The sequence below is a fragment of the Tamandua tetradactyla genome, chromosome 15, assembly GCF_023851605.1.
Source record: "Tamandua tetradactyla isolate mTamTet1 chromosome 15, mTamTet1.pri, whole genome shotgun sequence".
Lineage (NCBI taxonomy): Eukaryota > Metazoa > Chordata > Mammalia > Pilosa > Myrmecophagidae > Tamandua > Tamandua tetradactyla.
Window position 1 is genome coordinate 54306559 of NC_135341.1, and position 23399 is coordinate 54329957.

A 23399-nucleotide genomic window follows, 5' to 3' on the forward strand; every position below is an offset into this window, starting at 1 on the left:
TTCCAGAGAAAGAGATTGGAAATGATTCCAATGGCACAAAATTCAAGTCACTGCCTGCGTAAATCCTTCAAGGCCTAAATTTGTCATGTATTTGATCAAAAAAATTTTGAAACAACTGTGGTATTTTATCATGTGAACTTTTTGATTTAACTGCTTTTATTACAAAGATGATTCAAAGCAGTATCCAATGACTTACTGAAAAATAATTAATACTTTTTTTTTTACTCTTTAACACTTGTAAAATTTATGAATTCCTAATTATACTTTAAAAAGGGGAGCAGAAACAAATTGAAACTCCTTTGTAACCATTGGGTCTAATTCTTGACTCTGAAATTTAAAGATAAATATATTAATCTTTTATTTTTTCCTTTTCTGTCAAACTTTATTTAAGGACAATCAAATAGCTCTAGTTGTTAATAGCTCTTAAGTTATTCACTATAAAGACTCTAACCCATAGAAGAAATAGTATAATTAGAAAAATCATCATTTTTAACTCCTTATAAAACAATTGACTCAGCCATAATAAGAGTATGAAACCATTGGTTTCATCTCATCAACCATCTCAAGGTTGATGAGAATTTTATAATGGTAGGACTAGGCTGCAGCCTTTTAAATTAGATGATCAGTAGTAACATCCCTAAAAGTGGAGGACCCCCAAAATTGTGAGCCTCTTGGCATGACACCATAGAGCTGCATACTGAAGTATGTAGTGATGAAATAACATATTTGGGACTCACCAGAAATATTTCAGAAAAAAGGGGGGAACTAATATGAAGTAAGAATGGTAGAATCGTGGTAATTGTTACATTGGGTGATGGGTGTATGGGAACTCATTACACTATCTCTCTCATTTATATTTTTTCATTATAAAAATTTTTGACAAATATAACATTGATGTTATGGGGAAGGACAAAATTCAAAAGTATTATTTTATGTCTTTTTTCTTTTTCTTTTAACAACCAATGTTAGTTCTGTTTCATAATGTTTTAAAGTCATCATCCTAATATTGTGGGCCTTGACATATAAAGGTACAGAATTAATTTCATGTCCCTGTAACAGATCTTTCCCTAGACCATTCTGACCTGGTTGCAGAGTTGTTGAAGGAGCTATCTAACCATAATGAACGGATAGAAGAAAGAAAGATCGCCCTCTATGAACTCATGAAACTGACACAGGAAGAATCTTTTAGTGTTTGGGATGAACACTTCAAAACAATATTGCTTTTATTGCTTGAAACACTTGGGGATAAAGAGGTAAATGGCAGAAAATATAAACAATAGCCTGTCTCCCCATCTCTTTCAGATTACCTGTCACTCCCTGTTAATCAGGTGCTAAACAGATTTGGAAATTGAGAAATAAGTCTCTTCTGCTCGTTCCTTCACACAAAAGTTTCACTAAAAATGACTTTTTTCTTTTAACCTAATTGTGGCAGTGAAACATTAGCTTAACAATTTTGAATACTTGACACCAGGAGAAATAAAAGGTTGCAGACTGAATTCTCATAGGGGAATACAGTTACTTCTTTTACATATTTAATTTAGTTGTTCATTAATAAAATTTCCATTTTTTTGATGGAATATAGTTGGTTCTTGATTTCCTAGAAATATAAAATGTAATTTTAGTGTTCAATTGGAGATGTGAAAACTTTGTTATTTAGTATGCCTTATACTTAGGTAGAGTATAAGTAAGACCCTTACTTAAGGGTCCCATCATTAAGACCCTTAAATTTCAGAAATTAAAAATTTTTAAAAGCGTCTACAACCCACTGAAATATTTAAATGTCTCTCCTTAGCCTACTATCAGGGCTTTGGCATTAAAAGTTTTAAGAGAAATCCTGAGGCACCAACCAGCAAGATTTAAAAACTATGCAGAACTAACTGTCATGAAGACATTGGAAGCACATAAGGATCCTCATAAGGAGGTAAGTTACTTGATAGTTAAATTATTATTTTACTCTCATTACTACTGGTATTATTGCATGAAATATGTACACAGTACTTGAAAGGAACTCTTATCATTTTCTTAATGAACACTTAACCTGGGTATTCTAGGTGATAACTGATTAAGATACCCGAATACATGCTTTTCTGTTAAATCAATTATGATGATATCAGTGGCCTTTCACCTAAAGTGGGCCAATTCTAGAAATATTCTTTCTGATTGCATTTTCTCCCTCTCATTAGTTTTTAGTTCACTAGCCAGAGTTCACCAACCTTACCTTCACTGTCCATTTAGTGATAAAAATTAGGTTTTTTAAATAACTAGTGAATAAAAAAAATCATTGTTATTCTAAAGTGATAAATTGCTTCTCGGAGCTGTATATCTGTTACAAATGTCGTAATGAAGTGAACTTTCTTGAAAGAGTCCTATAAAGCTACCTCGTTACTTTATAGATGTGGTTTCCTCCTCATCGCTAATGACATTGATTAATTATATAACCATAAGGATTTTTATTAAAATCTCAGAAGTAACTAGAGAGGAAATTTTAAGTAGGGACTACATTTCTCAGAGAAAGCACCAGCTTGATAGCATTAGGTCTCTCCAATAGAACCAAGACAAAAAGAATAAGAAAAGTTAAAATAGCTGTGATAGGGCGGGCCACAGTGGCTCAGCAGGTAGAGTTCTCACCTGCTGTGCTGGAGACCCGGGTTCGATTCCTGGTGCCTGCCCATGCAAAAAAAAAAACATAGCTGTGATATGGATCAAAGCTAAATATAAGCAAAAACTATAAAACTCTTAGAAGCAAACATAGGTATAAATCTTTGTTACATTGGATTAGGCAGTGATTCCTTAGATATCACACCAGAAACAAAAGTGGCCAATGAAAAACACAGATAAATTGGACTGCATCAAAATTTAAAACATTGATGCTTTTAAAGACACTATCATGAAAATGAAAAGGCAATCCACAGAATGGAAGGAAAATTTACAAATCATATAACTGATAAGGGATTAGTACCCAGGATATATGAAGAACTCTTATAGCTCAACATTGAAGACAACCCAATTAAAAATTTTACATTGGATCTAAACAGACAATTCTCCAAAGAAGGCATACAAATAACCAATAAGGACATGAAAAGATCCTCAATATCATTAATCAAAAGTACAGATAGATCAAAGCCATGATAATACATGCAGCCCAGAATAAGAATGAGAGCCTTCATTCCTGTATAGTGATACATCCCAGAGTATATTATGCAGATAATCAAAAAGTATTGGCAAAGTTCCTTGAGGGATGAGAGAAACAATATGGAACTATTAAATTTTACCACCAGGGGAACCCTAGATACTGTGTCAAATATTAGTATCACCCAAATCAATAAGCCAAGCCCTTGATCTTGAGGCTTGCTCTTGTGAAGGTTATGTATGTAGGGAAGAAGCTTAGCCTATCTATAGGTATGCCTAAGAGTCACCTTCAGAGGACCTCTGTTGTTACTCAGATGTGGCCTTTCCCTTTCTAAACCCAGCTCTGCAAGTGAAATCATTGCCCCTCCCCCCTTCATGGGATGTAACATCCAGGGATGAAAATCTCCTTGGCGGCATGAGAGATTGACCCCCAGGGATGAGTCTGACCCTGGCACCATAGGATCAGCAATGTCATCCTGACCAAAAAGGGGGAAAAGAAGTGTAAGATATCAATGGCTGAGAGAGTTCAAATAGTATCGAGAGGCTACACTAGAGGTCACTCTTGCACGTGCTTAAGTTAGGCATTGTTACCTATCAATAACTTGCCAAACCCCAATCAAAACCATTCCTGCCAATCCTAAAGAATACCTAGGGCATTATATAAGATTCTACAAAGATTCCATGCGCTAGGGTAACTTTCCAGAAACTTACAACCTCCAGGTGGGTCCCTGGACCTGTAAGTCCTGAAATGCAGAGGGACCATCCTTTCCAGAACATCAACTAGTTCCGTCTCCCTATACCATATTATTGACAGCTCCTTCCAATGTGAAGAAGTTAGAATGGCCATAGCCCAAATGCGCCTTAAGACTGAGAGAAAGATCAAAGGTGATGGTGGAGTTATACAGAGAAGGTCAGGTCAAATGAGTGTGAGTACTGAATCAGTATATTGATATTTCTTTAAGTTCCCAGTACATTAGAGCAGCTAGAAGTAAAAATCTAAAATCGTGGAATTGCAACACCCCTCTCCAAAAAAAAAAATTAGGAATAAGAACTAAACACATATACATGTTCCACATGTTAAGAACTATAAAGTGATAGCTGAAACTGCTGCATGATCAGTCTCAACCCCATGCTTTCACATAAGTTGACAACTATGAAAATGAGTTTATCTGCATTAACAGAAAAAACTTGACCAGAAAAACAGAAAAAACACCAGATTTGGTTAGTGTGAGATACTTTACAACTCATGATATTCGATATATTTAGAAGCCACTATCAATTACATTGTTGTGTTTAAAAGTAATAGACAATCTAAATTATATTTACATTTATAATTTTAAAAAACCATGGTGAGATACTATTTCATACCTGCTAAGGTGGCTAAAATAAAAAGGCAATAACAAGTGTTGCTGAGCATATGGAAAAATGGAAACTTACAGTAATTTGCTTTGTGAAGGATTTGATTGAGAATCTTATAGAAAAGTAAGTGATAACTTTTGAATGCACCTGGATTTTTATACATCAGCTGGTATTTAATCATGGTACATCTATAGCATCTCACTGTGAAAGTTTAAGAAACAATAACGAATATTTGTTATTTAGTTTTCCACTTCATAACCCAAATAAATCCTTTAGCAACTCTGTTTTGAGAAGAAACAATTGACATCCTCATGGTGTTGAAACTTAAATTAGTCTGGGTCTTTCTAAGCACCTCTCACACATTGATATAAGTGAGATACTCTTTAATGTAGCATCAAAAGCAAAAGTGCTTACTTATTTTTAAGACCATCTTTACATGAAGATTCTGTTGAGATGGTAGGTAAACATTTCTTCTCTTCATTGCAAAACCTGTGTCTTACCCTCCCCAACCCAGATACAGAAGAAAAAAATTATTATGAATAGAAGGGGGTTAGCATGTAAACTTTCAATAATACATAAAACATTAATGAGATTATTTTAATTTTATTTTGTATTAATGTCATACAAAGCGCACAAGTACTCCTGGAGTCAAAGTTTCTAATAATGATCAGGACCTCAGCAAACCTGAGCCGTGGGTGTCCATTCACATTATAGTCTATATAAATAGAGGCTCCATCCCCCAGCACAACTGGAACACAATTTTACCTCAAAAATATTGTCGCCAACAGTACATTTTTTTCTTTTTAAAAGTTTTAGCATACCCAAAAGAAGGAAGAATAGTCAAATAAGGCCCCATGCCATAACAATGTCCAACCTGAGGCATCAGGGAAAGATACCTTGGTTCAAGACGGCCAGTGATGTTCAAGGTTTTCTCTCTCACCTGGCAAAGTATGTGGCAAACATGATGGCATTGCTAGCTTTCTGTCCAGTCTTCTTGTTTCATGAAGTTCCTCCAGCGTCGTTTTCCTTCTTTATCTCAAAAGCCTCTGGCTGTGTAGGCTCTAAAGCTTTTAACAAATGGATCCTTCTTAAAGGGCTCCAGGAAGCAACCCTACCTTGAATGGGTGGAGACACATCTAATCAAGGGTTAATACCCACAATTGGGCGTGTCACATCTCCCTTAGATAATCTAATCAACTTTCCAGCCTACAGTGCTAGGGATTAAATGAAAGGGCTGCCTCCACAAGATGGATCGGAATTAAAACATGGCTTTTCTAGGGTTCATAATCCTTTGAAACTGGCATATCATGTCATGATAAATATTTCATGATGTACTTCCAGGACACAGTATAATATATGGAAAAATTGCTTCTTGACTTTAATTTCATGTTTGTTCTAGGTGGTGAGATCAGCTGAGGAAGCTGCATCAGTATTGGCCACTTCAATTAGTCCAGAGCAGTGCATCAAAGTACTTTGTCCTATCATCCAAACTGCAGATTACCCAATCAATCTGGCTGCAATCAAAATGCAAACAAAAGTGATAGAAAGAGTGTCCAAGGAAACCCTTAATTTGCTTTTACCGGAAATTATGCCTGGTCTAATACAGGTAAGCAACAAAGCTTGGAGAAGTATGCTGCAGTACATTTAAGTTTCATTTATTTTAGGGACTTTACAGGCTACTCTAGTATATAACCAAACCTTCCTGCTGGCACTAGCTTTTATAATGCCTCTTTTCTCCTAACATAAATAATATTGACCTTAATATTAATGAAGTAAGCAGCAATTTATGTACTTTTAATTTACTTTGCTTTTTGTTGATTTTATAATTTCTGGAAAACAATACGGAAGGAGAGACAGGATAAATTTCAGTGTCAATATCTTGATGTCTTTAATGTTATATTCATCAAATCTGTTTTGAAAATGTAAACCTAAGCCTACCTTTTCATGGTAAAAAAAGACAGTAATAATGCAAACTGATTGATTAGATAACATTACAGGATGTGAGGGAGAGGAGTCATCAAAGGCACGTTGATAAGTTTCCATTTGTGAGACTGAGTAATTAGATGGTGATCCCATTCACTGTGGCAGATAAGAAAAGCTAAGGTGAATATCCAATGACTGCAAGTAGGCCATACTGAGTTCCCCAGTCTTCCTAAACTTCCCTCAGTCTATGAATTCACCCATAATCCTGCCTTTTAGATATATGTCCACCTATTTCTTTTTTCTCTTTTTCCATTTTTTTAAAAAGCTAAAGTAAAACAAAAAAATACAGAAAAATATGGAAAATAATATGATAAATAAGCATGTATTTACCACCTCCAGATTATTTTAAAGAAATTGAAACATTATAGGTGAAGTTAAAAATTTGGATTTCCTTTCTTTATTCCTCAGAAACAACATCTTATTATGATTTTCTTATAAAACCAGTCCATATTTTTACAGTTCTCTTCAACATATATTTATGTATAAGCAATACATAGCATTGTTTTGAAATATATTCATGACAGAAAAGAAATCATAACCTAAAAAAAGAAACTTGCTTTTTTATACTCAGCATTATATTTTCAGTTACTATCCATGTTGATAAAGCTATATTACAATCAGTCTATTTCATCCAGGGTTATTAATGGTTATTATTGATGGTTATTAATGATATCTTATCGGTACACCATTCTCTATTGTTTGATAGTTAGATTGTTGGGGGGGTGTATTAACATAAAATTTGCGGTGAACATTGTTTTGGTTTGCTGAAGCTGATGAAATGCAATATACCAGAAGTGGATTAGCTTTTAACAATGGGGATTTATTAGCTTACAAAGTTTAGTATTCTAAGGCCATGAAAATGTCCAAATTAAGGCATCAACAGGCTGATACCTGCTCTGAAGAAAACCTGCTGGCAATCCGGACTTCTCTGTCACATGACCAGGTGCATGGCAATGTCTGCTGGTCCTTCTCTCCTGAATTTTGTTGCTTCAGCTTCTGGCTTCTCCATTTGTGGCTTTTTTTCTATTACTTGTCTGGGTTTTTTTCTGTGAGCTTCTCTTAATTTTACCTCTTAGCTTCTATAAGGCTTTTATCCTTTCATAACTAACTCCAGAAAAAGTATTAGTATCACATCTTAATTGAAAAAACCTAATCAGAAGGTCCCACCTACAATAAGTCTCCACCCATAGGAATGAATTAAAAGAACGTGACCTTTTCTGGAGTACATAACAGCTTCAAACCACCACAAACTTCCTTATACCTTCTTATGCGTATATGTATATATCTAAAAGCAAAGAATTTCCAAGTGTCATCAGATTTCTCTCTCCATGTGGTTGTACTGATATATACTCCTAGATGTAGTGTATTTTTTTTCTGTGTACACAAACCCATTCATGCAAACATTTTATCAAAACTGGAGTCATATTTTGTAATATGTTTGATTAATTTTTGATTAAGTTAACTTAAAAAAAATAAATTTTTTATTTCCTATTTTTTCCTATCCAGTAAACAGTATTCGGCAATATAATTTTAATGGCTGACAATATTACTTAGGGAGTATGTATTGAGATTTCTTTTGAAGAGAATTAATCATTCATTTATTTGTGCATTTATTGTATTATGTTTATGACTCTGTTCTTTTCTTTTTTCTTAACTTTTTTATTTGTTTTCATGTGACTCTGTTTTAAGCCTAATATCTTCAACTAAATGTAAGGTTCTTGAAGAGAAGATAAAAATCTCTTTCTTCTTTGTCTGTGTTTTGGTACTAAGAACAAAAGTTATCAAACATAAAATGAATGCTGAATAAACGTTTGGTGAATGAGTGAGTGAGAATCTGAGGACCCAACAAAGGACTGTTGCAACTTTAATTTCTTTTAAATTTTTTGTTTCCACAGATATGAGCTTAGTGCAAAATTTTAGAGGAAACGTACACACACACACACACACAAGAAAAGTATACAAATTCTGTAATGAATTTAAATATTAGGGTTTATTATTATTATTATTTAAACTGTTAAAATATAGGGTATTAAAAAGCATTGAAAGGCAAGAAGAACACAGTGACCATAAAGTTTCTTAATTCTCCCACATCATCTCATCAACAGATTCTATTACTGAGCAACTAGAATAACGTTAAAAAAAAAAACATGAAAATCACTTTCAAAATTAGGTGAACATTGTCCCATGAACCCCAAAATGTGAGCCAAACCATCACCACCAGCAGGTTCCTCTCTGGGTCTCAGTAGGTAAAGGAATTTGGAAGAAAACAGAAATTATTTTTAAGAACTTTGGAGCCACAGAATCACACAACTGCTCACCCATAAAAAAGGGGGTCCCCTTTCAGATTGAGGGCTCAATACACATATCTGAAAAAAAACATTACAGGTGAATGCAGAGGGACTGCAGAAAAGCCAGCCCATTCTAGAGGTGCCTAGATTCTCAAAGCTTTTAGAAATACCCAGCTGAAGTCCCTTCCAGAAAGTTTCTCAAAATAGAGTCTACACTGAACATTGTAGAGATATTTTTGGAGAGGTTATATTTTTTAGTACCTTGAGGTAACAAGAATAGACAGCCCTCAGCCCTGCAGCAGTAAATCTAGGAAAGCTTCCATATCCCATCTTTACCCCTCCACAAAAACTTTTCTTAAAATAGAGAAATGTCCTTATCACTTAAATATGATTGGCAGAAAAGGGGTATGGCCAAGCCAAAGACATTACCTTTCCCCCCCTCCCCTCTCAGAAAAAAAGAGGAAGGAAATAATGGCTGAGAATGTACTTAAAGATAATAAAAGCATACCGGAAAAGTATGTCCATAAAGCAGATGAAAACTATAACCCAATTTTTTTATGAGATAAAAATTTTCAGAAAGCAATAGTTATGAAAAATGTAAGTTAGTACTAGAAAAGCTCATAAGTGAGATGATTAGACAATAGATAAATTTGGAAAGAGCACAATCAGAGCTCCACAAAAAAATTTTATACATCTCCAGTGGGATATTTCCTAAGGATGACAGAAACCACAAAGAAAATCTTGAACTGCACTCAGTATATTTTTAATTAGGGAAAATATTGGCACATTATTTTGGAATAACAGTAGCATTGGTACCTACATACATGGCAGGGTAAAGCAAGTAATTATTTTAGTGTCATTTCAAGCACAGATTTTCAGCATAAGAGATACAAATATGAAAATCAAAAAAGTAAACCTTAGTATCTTATTTCCTATCTTAAAATTGTTTTTCTTAGCCACATCCACTGAATCCATATCAGCACAGTAATCTGAGCATCCCTAGCACCCAGGTTATGGTCTCCATATACTGTTACCCACTAAAAGGATTTACATGCCTTTGGAAAAATGACTGATTCCAAGTATGGAGCATGAAATGAACAAAAATGAGTCTGGGAAATCTTGCATCTGAAAGCAAGGAAATTATTTGAGTAATATAAACAATAATGCTATAATGGATTAAAATACATCTAATTAAAAATGAAATTCATGAATTCATAGTGATACTTTAAAAATTGATCGACTTGATAACTATACCAAAGGTGGTTACATAAGTGAATATCCTTGTTCTTAGGAATTGCATGTGGCAGTACACAGTGTTCAAGGAGTGTGATGTATACATCCTACACTCACCTGTTGAGAAAATGGATTGATAAACAGATATGGTTTGATGGATAGGTTAGATACAATGATATGGCACTTGTGGCAAAATGTTAAAATTGGTGGCTCACTAGGGCAGGGTGGCTAAATCTATCTTGAGAAAGAAAAATGAAGTGAGAAGTCTCACACTACCTGACTTTAAAGAATATTACAAACCTACAGTGGTCAAAACAGCATGGTACTGGCATAAAGATGAATATACTGACCAATGGAATCAAATTGAGTGTTTGGAAATAGACCCTCTTGTCTACGGACAATTAATATTTGATGAGCAGTCAAGCCAAACTACCTGTGACAGTGCAGCCTCTTTCAATAAGTGGTATTTGGAGAACTGGACATCCATACACAAAAGAATGAAAGAAGATGCATATCTCATATCCTATACAAAAATTAACTCAAAATGCATCAAAGACCCAAACATTAGCGCTAATGCCATGAAACATTTAGAAGAAAATGTAGGAATATAAAAAATATTAATAATAATAGTAAAAAATTGGTGGCTCACCTTAAAATGTTTATCAATGATTACTAAAATTATTAGGTGAAAAGTTACTGATGAACAATGTAATAGAGGGATTAGGCTAGCAATACGTGAACCTGCTGATCAACTTAACATCATTAAACATAAGACAATAAAACATTATATATCTGTTGATGAGATGGAATAGAAAATATACACCATCACCTAAACAAAGTTTTCTTCCATAAAACAATTAAACCCAAATCCTATCAAGCCTTTACAGTTAACTCTCAGTTTAAAGGAAATTCAGAGCATAGAGAAATTGTACCTTTAGGATATACTCAGTCCAATCCAGAATATGGAGAATTCTAGAGGAGAAATACCAAATTATTTCGTTAATGAAGTGGCATGAAGAAAGGGAGAAAAGGAATTAACAACTATTATAGATTTAAAGAGACTTAGAAAATTCTCAACTTGAAAAGGAACTAAACTAAAAGGCTTACATTCCCAACACCAAAACTTACTAAAAGCTACAGTAATTGAGACACTGTGGTACTGAAGTAAGGACAAACATACAGATCAATGCAATAGGGCTAAGAATCCAGAAATAACCTTCACGTTTACCACAACTGATTTTCAAAGGGGGCAAAATCAATTTAATGGGGAAAGAATAGTACTTTCACAGAGGATATTGGGAAAACAGGATATCCACATACAGAACAATGAAGTTAAATTACAATTTCATCCATTATACAAAAACTAACTTGAGATGTGACATCACAAAAAATGGTGGAATAGGAAGCTTCCAGCATTGATTCTTCCACTGAGAAATTAGGAAACTGGTAAAAACTAATAGAATCAACATTTTTTTAACTCTGGGAATCTAATTGAAAACTTAGAGCCACCATTAAGGAAAGTGCTTAATGAAGAAAGAGACTACTCAGTTTTTATCAGAAAACATTATAACTTTTGTGCTTACTTATCACCCATCTCCCATTGCCTAGCCCATCACAACATAGGACTGTAGTTTACATCCTAAAGGTCCCTCTTGGTGCTAAGGGTTGAATATGGACCTTTTTCTCGAAAAACTGTGGTTTGCTGATTTGACATAGTCCCTGGAGTAATTAGTGCAGGGTTGCTTTTATTTCAACCACCCTTGGGCTAGAGTGGCTTCCCAGGCAGCATCTGTCAAAAGCATTTAAAGACACCCATTACTCACAGCTACCTGTGGCAAGGGGCAGCAGACTGGGTAAGCATCATATAGACTGAGAATCCTGGGAAGGAGAAGGTGAGAAGGAAGACACTTGGGGGAATAAGGGCTTTGTAGGACTCCCATGAATACTGCTTAATCCAGTTTGCAATATGCATGCCCAGAGACTGTCGAATGCTCAGAAAAGACCTCAGAAAACCTTAAGATTGTACCTCTGGTTGATCACAAGCAGGAAGTGAAGGCTGAAGCTGAGTGGTTAAATGTTGATGCTGTACCTTAGCTCAGAGCCAAACTTCAGAGACCAGGAGAGGGTTTTTATTTGTTTCACTTCGAGCTCTAGGTATTTAAGGAAATCAGTTCACTAATTGACCACTGAGATAATAGAATAGAGACTTCAGCTACCACACACGAAAAAGAAAAATAGTTCAGAAATGTCTCTAAACAAATGGATGACTGCAGTGTTTATCAATCAACAGTGCTTAACAATCTTCCCCTGGAAGAATCTGATTTCCAAGGTTACCAGGTTATAATAAAAAAAAGTCTATTTTCATGCAATATATGGCCATTCACAGGAAAAAAATATTGATAGGAACTATCTCTGAGAAAGCCCAGACATTGGACTTACTAGACAAAGACATTAGCCATTTGTCTCAAATTGCTTAATGAACTAAAGGAAACCAGAAGAATAACATATGAACAAATATAGAATATCAATTAAGACGTAAATTGTATGAAGGAATTAAACAGGGTCTGGAAGTGAAAAGTATAATAGCTGAGATGAATTTTTCATCTCAGTATTTCATCACCAAATTTGAGCAGGGAGAGGAAAATATCCATGAACTTAAAAATAAGACAAATGAAATAATGCAATCAGAGGAGCAGAAAGAAAAAAAGAATGAAGAAAAATAAACAGCCTGAGACCTGTGGAGTACATTCAAGCATATCAACTTACATATTGTGGGAGTCCGAGAAGGTGACACAAAAGAAAAAGTGGAAGAAAGGCTGTTTGAAGATGTAGTGGCCAGAAGCTTACCAAAATTTGATGAAAGACATGCATCTACACACCCAACCTCAGTGAACTCCAAGTAGGATAAACTCAAAGAGATTCACATCATGATATAATAAAAATGTCGAAAGCCACAGACAGAGAATCTTGAAAGTAGCAAGGGAGGATCAACTTCTAACATACAAGATATTCTCAATATGATTAGCCGCTGATTTCTTATCAGAAAACAGTGGAGATCAGAAGGCAGTAACTTTTTAAAGTGTTAAGTGGTTCTTTTTTTTTAAGTGCCAGAGACTTTGTTGGTAGTAGACCTGCCCTGCAGAAAGTGCTAACAGAGGTCCTTTTGGTTTAAATGAAAGAACACTAGACAGCAACTTGAAGCCAGGTGAAGAAATAAAGAGCACTGATAAAGATAAATTACATAGGTAAACATAAAATCCAGTATTACTGTATTTTTTGTTTGTAACTCCTCTTTTTCTCTCCTGCATGATTTAAAAGAGAAATGCAGAAAACAATAATTATAAATCTATGTTTATGAGCACACAGTATATAAAGATGTGATTTATGACAGCAACACATGGCATAGGGCATAGAACTGTTTAGGAACAGAGTTTTTGTATGCTATTGAAATAGGTTAGTATCGATTCAATTTAGATTTGTTAAAAATTTAGGGTAAGGGTAACTACAGGGAGTATCAGGATTGAAAATTGAAGAGAAAAGAAAAAGAATCAAAGTGGTATGCTAGAAAATCAAACATGGACAACAGTTGGAGGAATTGAGGGTAAAAAATGTATAAGGAATATAGAAAACAAATAGTAAAGTGACAAAGGTAAGTCCTCCTCAGCAATAATCATTTTCAATGTAAATGAATTAAACTAATCAATTTTAAATGGAGATTGGTAGAATGGATATTTTAAATTATCTAAGTAAATACTGTCTGCAAGAGACTCATCAGATCTGATAGGTTGAAAGTGGAAGGTTGGAAAAATACATTCCATACAAATAGAAACCAAAAGATAGCTAGTGTTGCTATACCAATATCAGACAAAATTGACTTTAAGTGTAAAATTGTTTTAAGACATGAAAAAAATGTCATTATATATTGATGAAAGAGTCAGTTCACCAGGATATATAACAATTATAAACGTATGCACATCAAAAACATAAAACCCCTAATATGAAGGCTGTATGACAGTATTAAAGAAAGAAAGAAACAGTTCTACATTAATAATTGGAAATGTCAGTAATCTGCTTTATAAGGGACAGAACATCTACACTGAGGATCAGTAAGAAAGCAGAGAATCTGAATAACACTATACACAATTAGAGCTAATAGACATGTGTCAAACACTCTACCACATCACAGAAGAATACACATTCTTCTCTAGTACACATATGACATTCTCAAGGATAGACCAAACCAAATTTCAATACATTTTTAAAGGTTGATATGAAGGTATCTTTTCAACCACAATGAAATAAAGTGAAAGTAATAATAAAAAGACTGGAAAACTCACAACTATGTGAAAATTAAGCAAAACTTCTTAAACAACATTGGATAAAAGAAGAAATCAAAGGAAATCAGAAAATACTTTGAGACAAGTGAAAATTAAAGCACAACTTAGCAAAATATATGGGATTCATCAAAAGTAATGTTCTGAAGGAAATATATAGCTGTAAGTGCCTACATTTAAAAAAAGGAGAAAGATCTTAAATGAATAATCTAACTATACTTTAAAGAACTGGAAAAAGAAGAGCAAACTTAGCTTGAAATTGCCAGAAAGAAGAAAATAATAAAACATTAGAGTAGAGAGCAACAAAATGGAGAATAGAAAAACAACAGAATCAATGAAACCAAAAGTTGTTCTTTCAAAAGATTAACAAAAATTGAAAAGCCTTTAGAGAAAACACAAATAACTAAAATCAGAAATGAAATGTCCCTACAAATCAAAAATCATCCTTAACAGAAATGCAAAAAGGGTTGTAAGAGAATACCATGAACAGGTATACACCAACAAATTATTACAATGAATGTATTACCTGAAGTGATCTGACAAGAAATAGAAAATTTGAACAGACTGGTAACAAGTAAAAAGAATGCATCAGTAATGAAAGCCATCCCAAAGGAAAAAAAGTCCAGGACTAGGGAATATTCAAATGCTTCCAGAGAAAATAGAAGAGGAGGGAAGAGTATGAGGCCGGCATTACCCTGACACCAAAGCCAGAGAGTCAACAGGAAAAGAAGCAACAAGCCAATATCGTGTATGAATATAGATGCAAAAGTCCTCAGGGAAAAAAAGCCTAGTAAACCAAATGTAGCAACATACTAAAAGAGTTGTGCACCAGGACCACCTAGGATTTATCCCAGGAATGCAGGGATGGCCCAACATATGAAAAATGTGTGACCACCACACTAATAGAACAAAATTTAAAAATTACATGATCACCTCACTTGACACAAAATCCAATATCCTTTCAAGATAAAACATATATAAAGCCAGAATTAAAAGGGAACTTCGTCAACTTGATAAAGGGCATTCATGAAAAAGCCACTATTCAGTGCTAAAAGAATGAAAGCTTACTCCCTATGATTAGGGAAATAAAACAAGGCTGTCCACTTTCACCACTGCTATTCCACATGATAGTGGAAGTTCAAGCCAAAGCAATTAGACAAGAAAAAGAAACAGAGCATATCCAAATTGGAAAGGTAAAGGTAAAACTATTTCTTATTTGCAGATGACATAACTGCATATAGAAAATCCAGAAGAATTCACAAGAGGCTACTAGAGTTAATAAATTCAGCAAACTTGCAAAGTGCAGATCAACACACAAAAATGAGCGTGTTTCTATTCACTATCAGTGAATAATCCAAAAATGAAACTAAGAAAACAGTTACATGTACTAAAATATCCAAAACAATAAAATACTTGGGGATAAAATTAACCAGGGAGGTGAAAGACTTACATTGATAATTACAAAATTGCTGAAAAATCTTAAAATCCCTAAATAGAAAGACATCTTGCATTTGTGGCTTAAAAGACTTAATATTATTAAAACGGCAGTTCTACCAGACACGTTTTGCATCTTCAGTACAATCCCTTTCAAAATTTCAGGGACCTTTTTGCAGAAGTATGATAGCCACTCCTCAAATTCACATGGAATTGCAAGGTGACCAAGTTATCTGAAACAATGTTGAAAAAGGACAGAGTTGGAGGATTTACACCTCCCAAATTCAAAACTGAACTGCAAAGATAGTAATCAATATAGTGATATGGCCTAAAGATAGACATACTGATGATGCATTTATGGCCAGTTGATTTTTGGCAAAGTTGTCAAGATCATTCAATAGGGAAAGAACAGTCTCTTCAGCGAATAATGCTGAGACCACTGGTCATCCAAATGCAAAAGAATGTATTTGGATCCTTACTTCATACCATATATAAATTTAACTAAAAATGAATCAAAGACCTAATTGTAAGACCTAAACCTATAAAACTCTTAGAAGAAAATATAGTAGTAAAGCTTCATGGCCTTGGATTTGGCATTGAATTATGACACCAAAAGCACAAGCAACAAAAGAAAAACTAGATAAATTAGATTTCTTCAAAATTAAAAATTTTGTGCATCAAAAGACATCAAGAAAGCAAAAAGAACCTACAAAATGTGAGAAAATTTGTGCAAATCATGTATCTAGTAAGGCTTTAGTTTGTATGTATAAATTGTGTATTTATGATGTATAAGTGTATGTGTGTGTGTGTGTGTGTGTGTATTTATTTATTTATTTATGATTAAACCACCATTAGACAACCCAATAAAAACTGGGCAAAGATCTGAAAAGACATTTCTCCTAAGAAAACCTGCAAATGACCCACAAGGACGTGAAACAATCTTTTTCTCCCTAATGACCACCACTAGTTGTTAGTGAAAGGCAAATGAAAACCACAATGAGAGTCCACTTTTCAATTGCTAAAATATATACAATTAAGACAGTGGTTTTAATTAAGATGTGAAGAAACTGAAACACATACATTGCTGGTGGAAAGGTAAAAGGATTCAGCCTCTGTAGAAATTAGAATGGCAGAGTCTCAAAAAGTTATACATACTTATCATATGATTCATCAGTTCCACTGCTGTGTATCTACCATAAAGAATTGAAAATATGTACTCAAACAAATATTTTTACAAAAATGTTCACAGCAACATTGTTCACAGTAACTAGAATGTAGAAAAACCCAAATCCCCATCAACAGATGAGTGGATAAACAAATTGTGGTGTGTGTATAAAAAAATGAAATGTGTATGAAAAAATCAGAATTTAGATGGTAAGTTTTGTATCAGTGACAAATTTCTTGAACTTGTTAATTACACGTAAGAATATTACTCAACTATAAAAGTGAGTGGAATCACTGATACATGCTATAACATGTATGAACTGTGAAAACATTATGCTTGGTGAAAAAACACAAACAAAAAAGATAACATATATGATTTCTTTCTTTTGGGGGTGGGGGTGGGCAGGTGCATGGTCCGGGAATCGAGCCCAGGTCTCCTGTATGGAAGGCAGACATTCTAACCACTAAACTACCGGTGCACCCCTTATATGATTCCATTTTAACAGCATCCAGAGTAGGTAAATCCATAGAGACAGACGGTAGGCAGACTATTGGTGCAAAGGTCCAGAGAAGTTGGGAATAGGGGAGCAACTGCTTAATGAGTTCAGGGTTTTCTTTTGGGGTGATGAAAATGTCTTGGAACTAAATAGAGGTGGTGGTTGCACAACATTTTGACTGTACTGATAATGTGTAAGTTATACATTTTGAAAATGGTTAATTTTATGTGCATTTCACCTGTTTTTTTAACAGTGTATTTTGAAATATTTTCAAACTTACAAGACAGTTAATAAAATAATAAAAACCCCATACAGACACTCCCAACATAAACCTATTCTGCCAGCTACCCAGATCCACCAGTTTTAACATGTTCCTATATTTGCCATATCATTCTATTTTGTCGTTCTATCCATCCATCCATCCACCCACCCGTCTGTCTTTCTGTAGTTCTGTTAATCCATTTTCTACACTCTTGAGTGTTGCTTGTATACATGATGCTCCTTGAATGCTTAATGCTGCCATGTACATTTCCAAAAAAAAAAAAAAAACGTACTTACTTCTGTAACCACCTTACGTGCAGTTAACAAGTTCAAGAAATTTGTCACTGATACAAAACTTAGCATCTAAATTCTGATTTTTTCATATGTCCCAATATGTCCTTTGGAGCTTTTTCTCCTCCCTTGTTAGATCCTGTCCATGATCATGAACTGCATTTAATCATCATTGTCTCCTTAATTGCTCATTTTTTTTTAATTGTGGAAATATATATACAACATAAACTTTCCCACCTCAGCCACTTCCAAACATATCATTCTGTGGGATTACTCATATTTACAGTACTGTCATCATCTCCCATTAGTAAAACTTTCCTATCTCCCCCACAGAAAAACCCTGCACCCATGATGTATTAACTCCCCATTCCCTTGCCCACTATTTCCCATCCCTAGCAGAATGTACTCTAATTTCTATCTCTACAAGCTTGCATATTCTCTGACATTTTCTTTGTAGTAATCATGGGGTTTAAATTTAACATCCTAAATCTATAAAAATCTAGTTTGCTTTGATACCAGCCTAATTTTCAATATTTTGCACAAACTATACCTATACCCCCATCCCTCCACATTTATGTAGTTATTGTTACAAATTACATGCTTATCTGGGAATGTCTTAATCTCTCCCTCATTTTTGAAAAATAGTTTTGCCGGATATGAATTCTTAGGTGGCATTCTGTTGCTTTCAGCCCTCTAAATATGTCATCCCACTGCTTTCTTGTCTCTATGGTTTCTAGTGAAAAATCAGCATTTAATCTTATTGAGACTCCCTTGTATGTGAAAAATTGCTTTTCTTTTACTGCTTTCAAAATTCTCTTTGGAATTCTGTAATTTGATTATATGTTGTTGTGTGAGCCTACTTGGGTTGATCCTACTTGGAGTTTGCTGAGCATCTTGAATGTGTATATTCCTGTCTTTTGTGAAATTTTGGACGTTTTCAACCATTAGTTCTTTGGATATTTTCTCTGTCCCTTTCTGTCTGGCTTCTTCTTCTGGACTCCCACGATGTATACATTGGCACATTTAATGGTTTCCCGCAGGTTGCTCAGGTATGTTCCAGGTCTGATCCTCCTCATTGACGGTTTCTAGCGCTTTAATCTCCTTTGCCTGGCCCATCACTTCCTGCTTCTTTCCATGTTTTGTAGTATTTTGTTGAAACCTAGACATTTTGCTATTTTAATGATGTGTTATTGCTGGAATTTAAACTGTGATGCTTGTGTTCCTGAAGGTTTTATCCAGCTAGTCTTATAACAGAGCTTTCCTTGAATGCCTGGAGCTTAAAAAAGAAACAGGAAAGAAAACACCTTCTCCAGTCTTTACAGAATGACCTGTGTGAATTCTCTCCATCAAAGCTTATCTATACAGTGAATTTAGGCCAAAGCATAGGGGCCTCCCTAATGTCTTCTGCATATGCATTTTGGGGGGGGGGGGGCGACGTGTGTGTGTGCATGTTTCTAGGAAACAGTTTCCTCATGGTTTTGGGCACTGCATTTTATATCCTACAGACAACATTCCCTTGCACCCAGGAGCCACAACTTGACTGCCATTCCATAGCATCCTGTTGGAAACCTTAGTGAGCAGCCGTCTACTGGTTAACCCCTCTGGTTTCCACTAGAAAGATTGGGCCATATGTACATGCTCCCGATATGTGCACAACAGTTACTCTGTTCTCTCTGGAACGGGGATCAGAGACCTGTTCTAGGAGTGCAGGCCAGCCCCATGCCAGGCTGGTGTAGGGAGGAGCCAGCCAGGACACCATGAAAGCCTACCCTCCCTTTTTTTTTTTTGCATGGCCAGGCACTGGCACTGGGACTCGAACCCGGGTTTCTGGCATGGCAGGCTGAGACCACCTGATGAGCCACCGATGCACTGCCCCCTACCACTTTTAAGTATCCTTTTTCTTGATTTGGCACTCACTCCATTTCTGTAAATCCTTAACTGTTTCTGGAGCTTTGAGAAAAAAGTTGCTGCCAGTTCTTGCTGGTTGTTCAAAGCTTCTGTGGGGAATGGAGCTCTAAAGCTTCTCACTCTACCATCTTGATCAATGTGGGGCCCTCACCTCAATTAAAAAAAAAAATTAACTCAAAGTTGATTAAAGACCTAAATGTAATAGTTGAAACTATAAAACTCTCAGAAGAAAATAGAGGCATAAATCTCTGTGACCTTGGATTAGCCACTGGTTTCTTAAATAATAGAGCACACACATAATTGCAACAAAATATGAATAGGTAAATTGGATATCACCAAAATTAAAAACTTCTATGCTTCAAAGGACACCATTAAGAAAGCAAAAGACAGCCCGCAAAATGGAAGAAAATAGTCACAGATCATATACCTGATACGAGATTTGTTTCTGGAATATATAAAGGAAACTACAATTTAATCATAAAATGGTGAGTAACCCAATTTAATTGAATTTAGTTTAGAAATGGGTGAAGGATCTTGTAGTGGAACAAATGTGGCCCTGAAGGTATCATGTCCTACTTCCTAGAAGTTGTAAATGTTACCTTATTTGGAAATAGGGTCTTTGCAGTTTGTATTATCAGAATGGGCTCTTAAAGCCATCAGAAGTGTCCTTATCTGAAAAATGTAGAGGGAGACCCAACACACACACAGAGGAGAAGATCATGTGGAAATAGAGAGATTAGAGTGATATGACCTCAAACCAAGGTGTGAGAGAAGCTGACAAAAGCTTGAAGAGATAAGGAAGAGATTCTCTACTCGAATTCACCCTCCTAATGCATTGATTTCAGACTTCTGTTCTCCAGAACTTTGAAGGAATAAATTTTTCTTGTTTTAAGCTACCCAGTTTGTAGTAATTTGTTATAGTAGCCACAGGAAACTAATGTAAACCTGATTAGACATTTCTCCAAAGAAGAGAATGGTCAGTAAGCACATGAAAAAATGCTCAACATCATTAGCTACCAGGGATATGCAAATCAAAACAACATGTGATATCACTTCATACCTAATACAATGGTATTAAAAAAAAAGATAAAAATAAAAGTTGGCAAGTGTGTGGAGAAATTGGTACCCCCATATTTACTGCTGGTGGAAATGTATAATGGTGCAACAGCTTTGAAAACAGTCTGGCAGTTCTTTAAAGGGTTAAACATATCATTAACAATGACCCAGCATTTTCACTTCTAGACATATGCCCAAGAGAAATGAAAATATATTCCATGCAAAAACTCATACAGTAATATTCATAGCAGCATATTTCAGAATAACCAAAAAGTGAAGTTAATCCAGCAGTTCATCAACTGATTATGGATAAACAAAATGTGGTATTATCATTATTTGAAGTGTGTTCTATAACTACTTGCTAGAATATACTTTGAAATATATTGCTTTTTTGCATATTTGTTACTCTTTACAATGAAAAATGTCCTAAAAAATGCATTATATCCATACAAGGAAATATTACTCAGCCACAGATAAGAGTGAAATATTTATATATGTACAACGTGAATGAGCCTTTTAAAACATTATGCTAAGTGAATGAAACCAGTCGAAAAGGACGTCCTGTCCTGTCCCCCTTTATATCCAAGTATATCAAGTGTCCAGAATAGGCAAATAGAGACAGATGCAAAGTAAAGTAGATTAGTGGTTGCCTAGGGCTGGGGAGGATGGAGAGATTGGGGAAAAGGGTGATAACTAAGTGGTTCAGGTTTCTTTTGGGGGTTATGGAGATGTTCTAAGATTGATTGTGGTGATGGTTGCATAACTCTATAAATATACTTAAAACCATCGAATTGTATACCTTAAATGGAGAAATGGTATATTATGTAATTATATCTCAGTAAAACAATGACAGAAAACAAAAAGCCATATCAACCAAATGCAATACGTGGACTTTATTTAGAAACTGAATCATAAAAACTTTAAAAAGGTAATTGAGACATCTGGGAAAATTTGAGTACAGGATGATGATATTAAAGAATTATTGCTAATTTTGTTATGTGTGAATACTGTTGTGGTTATGGGTGTTTTAAGATTTTCTTCATATTTGTGTCATTAGACTATTTTGTTCACTTTTGTGTATGCTTAAAATATCTATAAAACAACGCTAAAAATGAAAAAAAAATTGGTGAAAGAAAAACAGCTATAAGCATGGGCAGACCCACCATCAGTCAGGCAGCCAATTTTTCTTTACCAGTCACTATATAGTATCTATTGATCTCCCTCCCTCCATTATCCTTTCAATACATTCTTTCTATTCTGATGCTTCTTTTATCTACCTGGTGGACAGATGAGTAAAACATATGGATTAAAAATAAACAAATAATAGGGGAATAAATGTTAAAATAAATGTAGTAGATTGAAATGGTAGTGATCAGTGAAATGGAAGGGTAAGGGGTATGGTATGTATGAATTTTTGTTTTCTGTTTATTTCTTTTTCTGAATTGATGCAAATGTTCTAAGAAATGGTTATGATGATGAATATACAACTATGTGATGGGAAAAAAAACGAATGTTCATATTGTATGTTGATTGGTTTTATTAATTAAAATTTATAAAAAAGAATAATAATTCTGGTTCTCAAGAATACCAGGGATGAGAGAAAAAAAAAATTTATGGTTAAACTCCAAAAGACATAATTTGGAGTCTTTAATTGGAATTGTACCAAATCCATAAACTGATGTGGTAAGAAGACATCTTTACAATATTTGATCTTCCTTTCTAGGAATATGGCATAGATAAGTAGGGAGATGATAGATATATAGATGTAGATATCAGGAAAGATTTGAAATTTCGGTTATATAAATTCCTTACTTTCTTAAGATTTTTCATACTATAAATGTGTTCTTTCCTACCTTTGCACCTCTAACTAGTTATCACTTGTTTGTAGGAAAACTAAGACTTTCTGTATGTTGATTTGTATCTTTTCACCTTGAAATATTTGATTAGTACTTCAGAGTTTTTCAGTTGGGGTAACTAAGTGCATGGGATTTTATCATCTTTAAATAATAATATATGTGCCTCTTCCTTTCCAATACTCTTATGGAGTTGTTATCCTTACTTGATGTGACAAGTTATATTCTGGAACTGAAACATTTTTGCATTAAGGTATAATTGCTGTTTTGTTTAAACAAACCATTTCTTTATAAGTTGATTTTATTTACATTGAATAGTATTTTAAGGTTTTTTTTAGTATTTTAAGTTTTTAATATCTCTGCTTATAAAATATAATTCATCCATAGTTTCTGAAAAAAGTGATCATTATTATGAGGACCATAACCATATAGAAAAATTAATTTATTTTGTATAATAAATTATAAATGCAGTTATATAAAAATGATGAGAGAAAATCAGATGAACCTAGTTTGATGTAATGATCTTTGATATGAGGAATATATTTCTTTTAGCTGGATATTTGTTGATATTGATTGTTTGCAATAATTTTTAATAGAGAAAATGACGAA

At 34.4% G+C, this 23399-nt stretch overlaps 1 protein-coding gene across 10 annotated transcripts in view; it reads left to right on the top strand.

The window, feature by feature from the left end:
* The window catches only part of CLASP2 (cytoplasmic linker associated protein 2), a 290913-nt gene that overhangs the window by 261959 nt on the left and 5555 nt on the right, over positions 1–23399 (top strand). For all 10 annotated transcript variants that reach the window (XM_077129874.1, XM_077129866.1, XM_077129868.1 and 7 more), the window contains 3 exons: positions 1060–1253; positions 1793–1921; positions 5888–6094. In XM_077129874.1, coding sequence (XP_076985989.1) covers positions 1060–1253; positions 1793–1921; positions 5888–6094 — 530 coding nt within the window. The remainder of the gene's footprint in view (positions 1–1059; positions 1254–1792; positions 1922–5887; positions 6095–23399) is intronic.